At 41.4% G+C, this 15,537-nt stretch overlaps 1 protein-coding gene across 4 annotated transcripts in view; it reads right to left on the bottom strand.

The window, feature by feature from the left end:
- The window catches only part of KATNA1 (katanin catalytic subunit A1), a 41,645-nt gene that overhangs the window by 1,615 nt on the left and 24,493 nt on the right, over positions 1-15,537 (bottom strand). For all 4 annotated transcript variants that reach the window (XM_012452495.3, XM_012452485.3, XM_012452476.3 and 1 more), the window contains 6 exons: positions 7,970-8,091; positions 6,206-6,311; positions 5,051-5,209; positions 2,006-2,132; positions 963-1,097; positions 517-643 (listed from right to left, as the gene is read on the bottom strand). In XM_012452495.3, the coding sequence (XP_012307918.1) occupies positions 517-643; positions 963-1,097; positions 2,006-2,132; positions 5,051-5,209; positions 6,206-6,311; positions 7,970-8,091 (776 nt within the window). The remainder of the gene's footprint in view (positions 1-516; positions 644-962; positions 1,098-2,005; positions 2,133-5,050; positions 5,210-6,205; positions 6,312-7,969; positions 8,092-15,537) is intronic.

Here is a 15,537-nt window from a genome sequence, read left to right as displayed (position 1 = left end):
CAGCCTGGGTGAAAGCGAGAGTCCATCTCAAAAAAAGAAAGAAAAAAACACTATAATGTGGGTCTTGATTCATCTTTTTTTTTTTGGACACAGGGTCTTGCTCTGTCGCCCAGGCTGGGGTGCAATGGCACAATCATGGGTCACTGCAGCCTCAAACTCCTGGGCTTAACCACAGGTGAGCACCACCATGCCCAGCTAATTTTTAAAAATTTTTCATGGAGATGTTGCCCAGGCTGGTCAAACTCTGGGCTCAAGTGATCTCTCGTTTGGCCTCCCAAGGTGCTGAGATTACAGGTGTGAGCCACTAAGCCTAGCATATTAATCTAAATTCAGCATAAGAACTTCACCTCAGAGGATCACTTGAGCTTAGGAGTTTCAGGCTGTAGTGAGCTGTGACTGTGGCTCTACTCCCCAGTCTGGGCAACAGAGCTAGACTGTCTCAAAAACCAAAAAAACTTCATATTAGTTTATGCCTACAAAAACCTGTGCTCCCATAACTTCAATAATAATGCATACCTGCACACGTTGGTAATGTCCGCACCTGAGTAACCTTCCATGTTTTCTGCTATACTTGCAAGGTCAACATCGTCAGCCAATTCCAGCTCACGTAGACTTATTCGTAATAGCTCCTCCCTGCCTTTTGCTAATGGTGGAAACACATTTCAAAATTAAGCCTATGGCATAAACATAGTATACTGTTGTCTCGAATCTTTTTTTTGTGTGAGTTGTTTTCCAGTAAGAATTGGATGTCTAAGAAGAGATCATTTCTTAATTCAAGAGACATTCTTTACTTTTTAATTCCCTACTATTTAATATTAAGGCGTATAGCCAAACTAGTACTGTAAGGGAAGATACTCCTCATGTGTATCTTCTGGAAAGTTAGTTAATACCAAATTTTTAATTCTCTAAACAAAACTACTTGAAAGTTAACAGACTTTCTAACAAGATTTAAAGGAAGATACCTGATGGCAAAGGAATATAGATTCGTTTCTCAAGACGTCGTCTTAAAGCCTCATCTATATCCCAGGGAAAATTAGTAGCTGCCAGAACCATAACCATTTTGGAAGGGTCATCATTTTCAGAAGCACCTCCAACACCTAAAATAAAGGTAAGGAGAGAGTGAAAAAGATACTAAGTTGGATTATACCAAATAAAGCTCAGCTATTTAAAGATCATCAAATATTTAGCACAACAATAAGAGGTAGCATAGTCTTCAAGCCTCCTTAAGACTTAGAAAGGTAACTGGTACATACATGATTTTGTAATCCAAAGAAAGTAAGTTCTGTAGTATGCAAACATGACTCAAAATAGATTTAATCAAAAAACCAGATCAGCTCAACTACATAAAAATTTTAAATCTTAGGCTGGGCGCGGTGGCTCATGCCTATAATCCCAGCACTTTGGGAGGCGGAGGCAGGTGGATTATGAGGTCAAGAGATCGAGACCATCCTGGTCAACAAGGTGAAACCCCGTCTCTACTAAAAATACAAAAATTAGCTGGGCATGGTGGCGTGCGCCTGTACTCCCAGTTACCCCGGAGGCTGAGGCAGGAGAATTGCTTGAACCCAGGAGGCGGAGGTTGCAGAGATTGCGCCATTGCACTCCAGCCTGGGTAACAAGAGTGAAACTCTGTCTCAAAAAAAAAAAAAAAAAAAAATTTAAAATCTTTACCAAAGCGTATGTAAACTCTAAGGCCAATTTATCTGCATTTCTTTCTATTTCAATTTCATGGCTAAAGTAAGATAGTTGTATATACCAAAAGAAAGTTGTATATACCCTGTGGGTGGCCATTATTTCTGACTTGTCACCACTGTCAGTGTACCAGATCTATTACTATCAATCTCAGGAACTCCTTGCCACCCCCTCTAGTCCATCTGAAGTTATGAATACCTATTTAAAGCCTTGGATTAGCACTATGAGTAAAGCTTGATCCACTGGAGCTGGAGATGCCACACCTAACAACCTCCCACCCCAGGTCAACTCATGCTAAACACATCACAGATACCATCCATTTGAACCAGCAGCTCTGCTTTCACCCTTCTGCTTGCTTCATGTTCTTCAGAAGTCCCTCGACGACTACAAATGGAGTCTATCTCATCAATAAATATAGTGGCTGGAGAATAAAATCGAGCCTAAAGGAATAAACCATGCAATACGAAGCTATTATTTCATTTTAAAATAATCTATAGGTTAGCAATCAGACAATAGCTGAGGGAGGCTGGGCATAGTGGCTCACACCTGTAATCCCAGCACTTTGGGAGGCCAAGGTGGGCAGATCATTTGAGGTCAGGAGTTTGAGACCAACCTGATCAACATGGAGAAACCCCGTCTCTATTAAAAATATAAAATTAGCCAGGCATGATAGCGCATTCCTGAAATTCCCAACTACTCAGGAGGCTGAGGCAGGAGAATCACTTGAACCCGGAGGCAGAGGTGGTGGTGAACCAAGATAGCGCCACTGCACCCCAGCCTGGGCAGCAAGAGCAAAACTCCATCTCAAAAAAAAAAAAACTCAGTACTTGGGTTTTTATGTATAAATATTTTTTACTTTTTCAAGAAATGGAGAGAGGAAAAGAGTGAACTTAATCATTAAAACATCCAAGAAAATTCTCAACTGAAATTTTAGTTAGCAACCATCTATCAAAAGAACCTACATCAACAAAAATTAAATTTCAGTCTGTTGCCACACCAAGCAAAAATGACTAGACTGATTCTTCCCACATACTGAGGGTATGTAGAATGATCTGACTTCAAGCAAAGGCTCTGCATCCTGGCTTTAGCTGGCCAGGGAAGCTACTGTAGAGAACACCTATTGGTTCTCCCTGCACAGCACACTTCTGGTAAGAGAAGTGTCTTTTTGATTTGCAAATCATAAATCATCCCTCTTTTTTTTTTTTGAGACGAGAGTCTCGCTCTGTCTCCCAGGCTGGAGTGCAATAGCAAGGAACTCGGCTCACTGCAACCTCTGCCACCCGGGTTCAAGTGATTCTCCTGCCTCAGCCTCCTGAGTAGCTGTAGCTGGGATTATAGGCATACACCACCACACCTGGCTAATTTTTGTATTTTTAGTAGAGACGGGGTTTCATCATGTTGGCCAGGCTGGTTTCAAACTCCTGACCTCAAGTGATCCGCCTGCCTCGATCTCCCAAAGTGCTGGGATTACAGGTGTGAGCCACCATGCCCGGCCCCTCACTACTTCAAAAGAGGCTAGCTCTACTTTAAGGTCCAGGGGTTTTATTCAGGCCTGGCCAATCAATTTGGCCAAGAGCACTTCAATTCTCTGAGCAAAAACAAGGAGTGTAGGCATGGATATGAAGCTCAAAACAGGCCAAATGTTAATCTTTGGACCTTTGCTGGAACAATGACAAAATGAGGGCTAATTTCTCTGAGAGTTCATAACCCTAAGGACAATAAAAATAAGGCTTAAAAGCTGAGTACAGTGGCACATGCCTGCAGTCCCAGGTACTTAGGAGGCTGAGACAGAAGGATGCAGTTCGCTATGATTGTGCCCATGAATGACCACTGCACTACAACCTGTACAACATAGTGAGATCTTTTCTGTTGTTGCTGTTGTTTTTGAGACGGAGTCTCACTGGAGTGCAGTGGCAAGATCTCAGCTCACTGCAACCTCCCCCTCCCTGGTTCAAGCGATTCTCCTGCCTCATCCTCCCGAGTAGCTGGGACTACAGGCATGCGCCACCATGCCCAGCTAATTTTTGTATTTTCAATAGAGACAGGGTTTCACCATCTTGGCCAGGTGGTCTTGAACTCCTGACCTCGTGATCCACCCGCCTCGGCCTCCCAAAATGCTGGGCTTAAAGATGTGAGCCACCATGCCTGGAGATAACTTATCTTTAAAAAATAAAAGCTGAACACAATGGCTCTTGCTTGTACCAGCACTTTATGGGGTCTACGCAAGAGGATCATTTGAGGCCAGGAGTTCTAGACTGGCCTGGGCAACATAGTGAGACCTCATCTCCATAAAAAAATCAAAAAAGGTGGGGCGCAGTGGCTCATACCTGTAATCCCAGCACTTTGGGAGGCCAAGGTGGGCAGATCACCTGAGATCAGGAGTTCAAGACCAGCCTGACCAACATGGTAAAACCTCATCACTACTAAAAATACATAAATTAGCCAGGCATGGTAGTGAGCACCTGTAGTCCCAACTACCCAGGAGGCTAAGGTGGGAGGATCGCTTGAGGCTAGGAGTTCAAGACCAGCCTGGGCAACACAGCAAGACTCCATCTGTAAAAAAAATAAAAATTAACTGGGTGTGGTGGCTCATGTCCATCATCCCAGCTACCTGAGAGGCTTAGACGGGAGGATCACTTGAGCCTGGAGGTCATGGCTGCAGTGAGTTGTGATCATGCTCCTGCATACTAGCCTAGGCAAGAGTGAGAACCCGTTTCAAAAAAAAAAATTAATGTCTTTGTCCCTAATAGCGTAACTCCTAATTACATCAAACTACTCTGTTTCTTAGAGGCAAGAGTAAAGTAATCAGTGAAGCTTAACAAAGTCTAGTTTAAAAGGCTGTGGAATTCAATCTAACACTCTACCAAAACTTGTTTAATTACTTTCTTCTATTGGTACTCTGATTTGTATTGGTGGAACAAAGAACCTAATCCAAAGATTAGGTCATGAAAATGAAGGCATTTGCTATAGTTAATACATTGGAGGTGACCTAAGTTCCACAATAACTTACGATTCTCACCTTTTGGCATCATTGTTACAATACTGTGGTTATGATATTATAACTAAACCTATTGATTTAAAAAACATAATTTCAGATTCCTACAAAAGATTAGTAATGCAGATCTCATAATGTGAACATGCCCCAAAACTGGTAGATTTGGATCTACATCTGGAGGAAAAGAGACAAAGAGAAACTCAAATTATTCATGTTTGTAAAGAACACTAGTTTTAAGGACACAAGAATCATACTCTGGGCAAAATGGTATCCTGCCTTATTCCATATACTTGAGATAGTTACAACTCACTTTCCCTGCTTTTAGAGAGGTAAAGAATCATTAGAGCTGTCTCAAACATTCACCATTTCAAACAGAAGACGAACAAGCTTCTCAGATTCTCCTCTGTATTTGGAAGTCAAGGTTGATGAAGAGACATTGAAGAATGTTGTCTTGCATTCTGTAGCTACCGCTTTAGCAAGGAGCGTCTTCCCCGTTCCGGGTGGGCCAACCATCAGTACTCCCTGTTGGGAATATAATAGCCTTAGCAGAGGATTTATCTGCCATTGTTCTAATTCATAAAAATTTCATGACTAAGTAGCAACTTTCAACCAACTTACATATAATATCAAGACAAGTAAAAGACAAACAGATAAACAGGAGGATACTCTGTCACAAATTTACTCTTCCTATTAAAAAAGAAGATAACCACATTATTAAAAACATGGTGAAACCCCATTTCTATTAAAATACAAAAAAAATTAGCCGGGCGTGGTGGCACGGGCCTGTAGTCCCAGCTACTTGGGAGGCTCAGGCAGGGCATCGCTTAGACCCAGGAGGCGATGGTTGCAGTGAGCCGATATCACGCCACTGCACTCCAGCCTGGTGACAGAGCGAAACTCCGTCTCAAAACAAAACAAACAAAATACATTCATCTATCATTTATTCAAAATATGTCTATCATTTTGTATCTTGCTTATTTAATGTATAAAGGATTTTTACAACTATTCATACATGCAGAGTTACCTATTAGTGTGTTTTCCAACCCAAGAAAGGTTTTTTTGATGGTCTTTTTTTTTTTTAAGTGTTGATGGTCTTTTTTCAGATCAGCCCATGACTTCAAAAAGTACTCATCACATGCAGATATTTCCCGTTACTTGAGAACAATCCCCAAAATACAGGTTACTAGTCATGTAACATGACATATAAAATGACGTATTTTTGCTTTAGCTAACAAGGTCATATTTGCAAATACAGCTCATTCAAAATGGGGTGAATTCTACATTTTAATACTGTGTATTCAACTTTCCAAAGATCACATTGTATGTATTTCTTATTCAAGGAATCTTGCAATGGCTTTTGGCCTAACAAAATTCTCAGTAGCACAACATATACTTTGTAATTTAAAAATTTCCTTACTCCACTTTCTCCCTCCACTGTCCCAATATAGAGAAATATTGGCTCTCTGTATCAACACATCGCCATTTACTTTGACAATGCCATCACAGTAACAGACTTACTTTCCATGGTCTCCTAATGCCCTTAAAGAATTCAGGCATCCACATTGGTAACACCACAGCTTCCTTAAGCAACTTTTTGGCTTCTACTAAATCAGCGATATCATCCCTGAAAGAGAAGACATTTTATCAACTAATAAACCTTTGGAGGACATATGTCTATGTAGTCACTCATGAGAAGCCCTGGAAGCACATGATGTTACGCTGCTGACAGAATGGTGAGCCTCTCTCTGCGCACGGGAGAACTAACACACTGCAATGAGGCCCACCATGTCAACCAGTAGATATGCAAAGAGCACAACCTTTTCTTCAGTTCTTGGCAGTTGACAGTTTTTTGCCTGGATCATGAGAACCTAGTCTCCAGGCCCACTATCCAATATTATCGTGTCATCTCATCTTAAACTTCTGCTCTTAAGGTCCTCATTCCATAACCTCCATGATTTAGAAACAATGAGCCCTTTTTTTTATTTTAAAAAAAGCATAAAGAATAAAAAGGGTATAAAGCAGAGACAGGCTACAACATAGCTGCTTTGCCTCCAGCTCTATTTAGAGGTAGATGCCAAGGTTAAAGAGTATCACAGAGCTCAGAAGAAGCAATTTCTTTACAGACTTAAAAGAAAAAAAGAAAAAAAAAAAGAGTATCACAGAGATTGCTATAAAGTCTTCTCCAACCACTAGAATACCTACGACTACTGCTACATGTGGCAATTTTTGTTAAAAAGAAAAAAAGGTATTTCATTGTATAAATATTAATGTCCCCAATATTTTTTAATATCACTCAAACCCATACCTAATAATCATTAAGGTTTTAACACAAATATAAACAGAATATACCTAACTTTATGGAAAAGTTAACTTTTATAACTCATTGTAATACATTACAGATCTTTGATTACATGTAATATTAATAAAGTTGAGAACCACTGCTCTAAAAGGGGGAAAAAAAGCAACATTTATAGGCTGCTAGAGTTAATAAGCAACACACGTACATAAAAATAATTGCCTTGGCCAGGTGCATTGGCTCATGACTGTAATCCTAGCACTCTGGGAGGCTGAGGCAGGAGGATCACTTGAACCCAGGAGTTCAAGACCAGCCTGATCAAGACTCCATCTCTACAAAACATTTTTTTAAAATAGCTAGACGTGGTGGTGTGCAGCTGTAGTCGCAGTTTCTTGGAAGGCTGTAGCAGGAGGATCATTTGAGCCTAGAAGTTTGAAGCTGCAGAGAGCTATGATCGAGCCACTGTCCTCCAGCTTGGGCAACAAAGTGAGACCCTATCTCTAAAAAACAAAAACAAACGCCAAGCGCGGTAGCTGACGCCTGTAATCCCAGCACTTTGGGAGGCTGAGGTGGTTGGATCACGTGGTCAGGAGTTTGAGACCAGTCTGGCCAACATGGTGAAACCCCATCTCTACTAAAAATACAAAAATTATCCAGGTGTGGTGGCACATGCCTGTAGTCCCAGCTGCTCAGGAATCTGAGGCAGGAGAATCGCTTGGACCTTAGCGGAGGAAGTTGCAGTGAGCTGAGATCGTGCTACTGCACTCCACCCTGGGCAACAGAGCAAGACTTCATCTCAAAAAAGAAAAAACTCAGACTCTCAGACAAGAATTGGAACAGGCTGAACACAGTAAAGTCATGCTCATGTTGCATATACTCCAGTTTTATCTTCAAGCTGTGCTCTTCAGTACAAGCTCACATTTGTTCTATTTTCCATTCCAAAAAGCACTATCAGCACCCAATTATTTTGTTTTGATATAACTTACCATCGAACATTGGGATTCTGGGAAATTATATCTCTTTCCAAAGCTTCTACTAAGTCTTTATCATATCCGGTACTATCAAATTTATTTGTCTCTGGTTCTGTTACTGCAGCAGGTGATTTGTTCTACATCAAGGAAAAAAAACAAGAACTTTTGATTTATTTATTTTGTTTCTGTGAATAAGAAACACAGATTGGACTCAAATGACATACTTTAAAAAGCTAATACAAGTAACAAAGATTGGATCAAAGACTTGAAGTCATCCTTCTGTATCAACATCGGTTTGGGTTTGATGTATCAAAAGTATCAAGAAAAGTAACAAAAATGACCATGCATATGAACTGGCTACATAAAAAAACTAATACTGAGATAAATGTGGTCACAAGTAAATAGCAGATATACACAAAATTTATCTCAATTCTTTCAAGGAGATAAGATTAAAGACAGGTGGCTTATTTAGCCAAGACTATGGCTCAATCTTAAGTACCTAAGTGGCCCTCGTCAACGCTCCTAAAAATATCCCTTTTCATCGTTCCCACTACCCTCCATAAGACACATCTCAGTCCTTACATGAGACTCCTCTCACCTTCTGTGATGACAGTCATTAGGGCCATGGTTCCCAAACTATGTACTCAATACCCAGGACACAATGGCAAACTCACAAGGTACTGTGGGATAGTTTAAATTTTTTTTAAAAAAACAGCAACATCTGTTGAACACTGTGTGAACTACTAGCTTGAGGTAGTTCACAATTCCTACATAGGACTGCTATACTGCTCTTCAATGATGCCATATTTATTTATTTTATTATTATTTTAGAGTCTCGCTCTGTCACCCAGGCTGGAGTGTAGTGGTGTGATCTCGGCTCACTGCAACCTCCAGCTCCCAGGTTCAAACAATTCTGTCTCAGCCTCCTAAGTAGGATTACAGGTATGCACCACCACTTGGCTAAAATTTCTGTATTTTTAGTAGAGACGAAGTTTCACCCTATTGGCCAGGCTGATCTCGAACTCCTGACCTCAAGTGATCCGCCCACCTCAGCCTCCCAAAGTGTTAGGATTACAGGCATGAGCCACCACATCCAGCCTCAATAATGCCATATTTTGTGAAGCTGGGTTTTGGGCAGTTGCTATGATAAAATGTACAGAGAGAAAATCAATGTGGAAGAAGAATGAGGGTAGAATGTTCATTCTGACTGCAAGGTTTGAGAAACTGTGCAATAGGGCCCAATAGGTGCTAAACTGGTAGGACATAAACTGTTTGAACCTAACTTCTTCATAAATGGGTAGGCATTTTTCATAAATGGATGAGTATCCTGGCCTAGAGATGCTGTATAAAAATTACTAAGATACTCGTGAATTTTATAGGTCAAGCCCTGCATTCAGGTAAATAAACATTTCTTATGTCTTGTACTAAAATTGTTACGCAATTCCCATAACAGTTTTTTTGCACATAATATGATGATTCCTTTGTCAACTGGTGCTAATGCCATTATTAATGTCCAGACTTAACCAATATTTATGATATTCAAAATGTTATCCTAGATGGCCAAATAAGCATCTGTTTTACAATATGTATACTGAGCCTCTAATACTAACATACAAGATTCAAGGTAGGAACTGTGTAACTTTTTTTTTTTTTTTTTTGAGATGGAATCTTGCTCTCTTACGCAGGCTGGAGTGCAGCAGTACAATCTCACATCACTCTAACCTCCACCTCCTGGGTTCAAGCTATTCTCCTGCCTCAGCCTCCTGAGTAGCTGGGACTACAGGCATGTACCACTATGCCCAGCTAATTCTTTGTATTTTTAGTAGAGATGGGGTTTCACCATGTTGGCCAGGCTGATCTCAAACTCCTGGCCTCAAGTGATCTATCTGTCTCAGCCTCTCAAAGTGCTGGAATTACAGGAATGAGCCACTGTGCCTAGCCAGGAGCAAAGTATTGGATAGATGTTCACCTAACAGAAATTGTACTACTTCAACTAATCAAATAAAATCCTATTAAATATGTCAGCATTTGAAATTCCACAGCTTCCTTTGGCTGGCCTATTACAGCACTGTTTCTTTTTTCTGCTTACTTAAATTTGTTTTGCTTTATCTGCAGACATTCCCTTAGTGCTGTGTTCTATGGAAGAAAGGAAAGCGAAAGAAAACATCTATCTTCCCTGGCTTATATTATATCTTCCTGATAGTCAGGGACAGTGTCTTCTTTCTGTTCTCCATGGCAGCTAACACAGAACAGACACTTGTTAAATATCTGTAAATGAATAACAACTTTATAAATACTTTGAAGAAAAAATTATCTTCTTCTCTTTTAAATGTTACACAGTTCTGGCCAGGCATGGTGTCTCACGCCTGTAATCCCAACACTTTGGGAGGCTGAGGTGGACGGATCACCTGAAGTCAGGAGTTCAAGACCAGTCTGGCCAACATGGTGAAGCCCCATCTCTACTAAAAATATAAAAAGTTAGCCAGGTGTGGTGGCATATGCCTGTAATCCCTGCTACTCGGGTGGCTGAGACAGAAGAATCGCGTGAACCTGGGAGGCAGAGGTTGCAGTGAGCTGAGATAGTGCTACTGCACTCTAGTCTGGGTGACAAAGCGAGACTCTGTCAAAAAAAAGAAAGAAAGAAAAACTAGTTATTTTTAAAGCTGCCAAAATTATAAATACAAAACCCATTACTTCAATTAACAAAAAAAAGTTAATTTAAAATGACAGCTGGGCTCTCACTTCTGGGAGGATGGAGCATACTTTTCAGCATTTTCTCCACTAAGTAGAGCTAAAACCCTTGGGTATTATACACACCACAAACACAGGAGGACTCTGAAAGGTGCAAAGAAGCCACAGAACCACTAAGGAACTCAAACATGGTGTGTGTTCCCTGCATTTACTTTCTCTTTCAAATGTCCAGACTTGGGGCTGAAGAGTTGGCAACCTGGAATTTGAACAAACAAAAACTGCCCCAACAGAAGCTTGCTCTTTCTAGGCAAAGAAAAGACCAAGAAAGGGGCAGCCTAGCAAGACAGAGCTTTTAGACAATAACTACTCCAGTCAAACACCACCAAAGTCTTGTGACCCCAGCCCCACCTAGGGCAGAAAGGCAGAGCAGAAGGCGTAGACTTTCCACCTCCAAAAGCCTACAATGAGGTACCGCACACCCAACCAGGGTAGAATCAGAGGCTAAGTAAGAAGCTGAAACTTCCATTCCCACTGACCAGCAACAAGAGCCCCTGTACATTCCCCTCTCCCCACCCCTCCCGGCCACAGTCACTGGAGATCATAGAGGAAACCTGGACTTCCACTCCAAAACCACAGTGTCCCTGGAGAGTGTGCGGAGAACTTCTACCACAGCTCGGCAGTAATGAGAAGGTCTCTGCCCCTCTGCAGGTGCCGGCAGAGGCTGGCTTGGGAACCTGAACTTCCATCCCCACCTGGCAGTGGTGGTACCCTTATTCGCCGTGCCAGAGCAGTGTTAGGGAAAGTCTGCTAAATAGTAGGTTTAAATAAGATCCAGAGGCTCATAATATAATATGAAAATGTCCAAGTTTCAACAAAAAATTCCTCATACTAAGAACCGTGAAGATCTCAAACTAAATGAAAAAAGACAATCAACAGATGCCAACACCAAGATGACAGAGATGTTAGTTTCCTGACAGATTTTAAAGACTTTTACATGATTCAATAAGCAATTATGAATGCACTTGCAACATTATTAAGAAAAATAGCCTCAGAAACAAATAGAAGACCCCAAAGACTCCATGCCAACACACATTATACTTTAACTTCTGAAAACTAAAGACAAAGAAAAAATTGGAAGCAATGAAAGAATATCAACACCTTGCCTATAGGGAAAAGCAATTCTGATGAAAGCAGATATCTTCTCAGAAAAGCAAGTCAGTTCATGCTTTTAATCCCAGCGGGCGTAGTGGCTCACACCTGTAATCCTAGCACTTTGGGAGGCTGAGGTGGGAGGATCACCTAAGGTCAGGAGTTCTAGACCAGCCTGAGCAACATGGAGAAACCCTGTCTCTACTAAAAATACAAAAAATTAGCCAGGTGTGGTGGCACATGCCTCTAGTCCCAGCTACTCAGGAGCCTGAGGCACGAGAATCATTTGAACCCAGGAGGTGGAGACTGCCGTGAGTCGAGATCACACCACTGCAATCCAGCCTGGGCAAGAGTGAAATTCCATCTCAAAAAAAAAAAAAAATCCCAGCACTTTGGGAGACCAAGGTGGGCGGATCACTAGGTCAAGAGATCAAGACCATCCTAGCCAACATGGTGAAACCCTGTCTCTACTAAAACTACAAAGTTAGCTGGGCGTGGTGGCGTATGCCTGTAGTCCCAGCTACTTGGGAGGCTGAGGTAGGAGAATCACTTGAACCCAGGAGGCAGAGCTTGCAGTGAGCCAAGATCGCTCCACCTGCACTCCAGCCTGGCAACAGAGACTCCATCTAAAAAAAAAGAAAGAAAGAAAAAGAAAGCCAGGGGAAGTAGCATAGTATTTAAAAAAAAAAAAAAATTTTTTTTTTTTTTAAGAAAAAAACTCAGGCCAGGTGTGGTGTCCCATGCCTATAATTTTAGCATTTTGGAAGGCCAAGATGGGAAGACTTGAAGACCAGCTTGGACAATAAAATGAGATCCTGTCTCTACAAAATAAAAATTAAAAAATTAGCTACGTGTGGTAGCACACATCTGTAGTCCCAGCTACTCAGGAGACTGAGTCAGGAAGATCCCTTGAGCCTAAGGAGTTCAAGGCCACATTGAGCTGTGATTGGTGCCATTGCACTCCAGCCTGGGCAACAGAGTGAGAACCTATCTCAAAAATAAAATGAAAAATCAGCAAGCATATAGAGCTCAGTAACACCATCCAAAGGATCCAACAGACATTTATAGAAAACTCCATCTAACAACAGCAAAATACATACTCTTCTCAAGTGTTCACAGAACATATACCAAAACAGACCATTTCTCGGGCCAAAAACAAACTTAGACAAGTTTAAAAGAGTTGAAATTAAATGATGTATATTCTCAAACACAAAGGATTCAAACTAGGAATCAGTAACAGGAAGATAATGAGAAAATCTCCACACAATTGGACTAAACAACACATCACTAAATAATCCAGGTCAAAGAGGAAGTCTCATGGCAATCAAAGAATACATTGCCTGAAGGAAAATAAAGATACAACTTATCAAAATTTCTGGGACACAGTTAAAGCAGTGCTGAGAGGGCAATTTAGAGCACTAAATGAATATGTTAAGCAAGAAAGTCTCAGGCTGGGTGTTGGGGCTCACGCCTATAATCCCAGCACTTTAGGAGGCTGAGACAGGTGATCACCAGAGGTCAGGAATTTGAGACCAGCCTGGCCAACATGGCGAAACCCGGTCTCTATTAAAAATACAAAACTTAGCCAGGCATGGTGGTGCATGCTTGTAGTGCCAGTTATTTGGGAGGCTAAGGTGGGAGGATCACTTGAGCACAGGTAGTAAAGGCTGCAGTGAGGTTTTCATTGGCACACAGAACATTCTCCAGGAGAGTCTACGGCCAGAACACGCACAATCTTGTCTGATCTCGGAAGCTAAGCAGGGTCAGGCCTGGTTAGGACTCGGATGGGAGAATGTTCTCCAGGATAGATCACATGTTAGGCCACAAAACAAGTCTTAACTAATTGCAAAGAAGTGAAGTCACATCGAGTATCTTTTCTGACATAACAAGAGCAACTTTCAAAACTATTCAAATACATAAAAACTAAAGAACATGTTCCTAAACAACTTATGACTCAATAAAGAAATTAAGAAGGAAAATAAAACATTTATTGAAACAAACAAAAATCAGAACATAATATACTGAAACCTATGGGATACAGCAATAGTAACACTAAGTGTGTAGCAATAATTGCCTAGACCAGAAAGTCCAAAGATTTCAAATAACAGAGAAATGCATCTCAAGGAACTAGAAGAGCGAGAACAAACTAAACTCAAAATCAGTAGAGGGAAATAAATAATAAATATAAGAGCAAGGCCAGGTGTAGTGGCTCATGCCTGTAATCCCGGCACCTTAGGAAGCCAAACTGGGAGGATCGCTTGAGCCCAGGAGTTCAAGACCTGCCTGGGTAATGTAGTAAGACTCTGTCTCTCAGAAAAAACTTAAAAATTAGTTGGGCATGGTGTTACACGTTTATACTCCCAGCTACTCATGAGGCTGAGGCCGGAGGGTTGCTTGAGTCCAGGAGGTCAAAGCTACAGTGAGCAGTGACTGTGACACTGCACTCGTCTGGTGACAGAGTGAGACCCTGTCTCCCTACCCCATGAATTAAAAAAATCAGAGCAAAAAAACACTAAATTGTGACTAACACAAAAGCTAAACAAGGCTGGGTGCAGTGGCTCACAACCAGCACTCTGGGAAGCTGAGGCTGGAGGACTGCTTGAGCCCAAGAGTTTGAGACCAGCCTGGGTAACATGGTGAAACTCCATCTCTACAAAAAAATACAAAAATTAGCCAGGCATGGTAGTACATGCTTATAGCTCCAGCTACTTGGGAGGCTGAGGTGGGAGGATTGCTTGAGCATGGGTAGTGAAGGTTGCAGTGAGCCAAAGCCACTGCACTTAGCTTGGGCAACAGAGCAAGAGATTGTCTCAAAAAAGGCCAGGCGTGGTGGCTCATGCCTGTAATCCCAGCACTTTAAGAGGCCAAGGTGGAATACATTCTAGTGTTCTATAGTGCTATAGGATGACTGTAATTTTTTTTTTTTTTTGAGACAGAGTCTCACTTTGTCTCCCAGGCTGGAGTGCAGTGGCGCAAACTTGGCTCACTGCAACCTATGCCTTCCAGGCTCAAGCAATCCTCCTGTCTCAGCCTCCCAAGTAGCTGGGATTATAGGTGTGTGCTACCACGCCCAGCTAATTTTTTTTGTATTTTTAATAGAGATGGCCACCATGTTGGCCAGGCTGATGAACTCCTGATCTCAAGTAATCCACCTGCCTCAGCCTCCCAAAGTGCTGGGATTATAGGAGTAAGCCACCATGCCCAGCCAGGTGACTGTAATTAAAAACAATTTATGAGAAAATACTAAGAGCAGCTAGAGAGAAAGGTCAGGTTACCCACAAAGGGAAGCCTATCAGACTTACAGCAGATCTCTCAGCAGAAACCCTACAAGCCAGAAAAGAGTGGGGGCCAATATTCAACATCCTTAAAGAAAAGAACTTTCAACCCAGAATTTCATATCCAGCCAAACTGAGCTTCAAAAGCGAAGGAAAAATAAAATCTTTTGCAAACAAGCAAGTACTTAGAGATTTCACCATCACCAGGCCTGCTTTGCAGAAGCTTCTGAAAGAAGCACTACACATATGAACAAACAACCAGTATCAGCCTTTCCAAAAATATATCCAGCTAGCATCAAATGGCAGTTTTAAACTCATATATATTATTAACTGGATAAAAAGCCAAAGCCCATCGGTACGCTGTATCCAGACCCATCTCACATACAACGATACACAAAGACTCAAAGGGACAAAGGAAGATTTACCAACCAAACGGAGAGCAAACATAAATAAATAAATAAAAAGCAG

Source organism: Aotus nancymaae, unplaced genomic scaffold (assembly GCF_030222135.1).
Source record: "Aotus nancymaae isolate 86718 unplaced genomic scaffold, 86718_ANA_hifiasm-v0.15.2.pri h1tg000040l, whole genome shotgun sequence".
Lineage (NCBI taxonomy): Eukaryota > Metazoa > Chordata > Mammalia > Primates > Aotidae > Aotus > Aotus nancymaae.
This window is presented reverse-complemented; position numbering and strand designations above follow the sequence as displayed.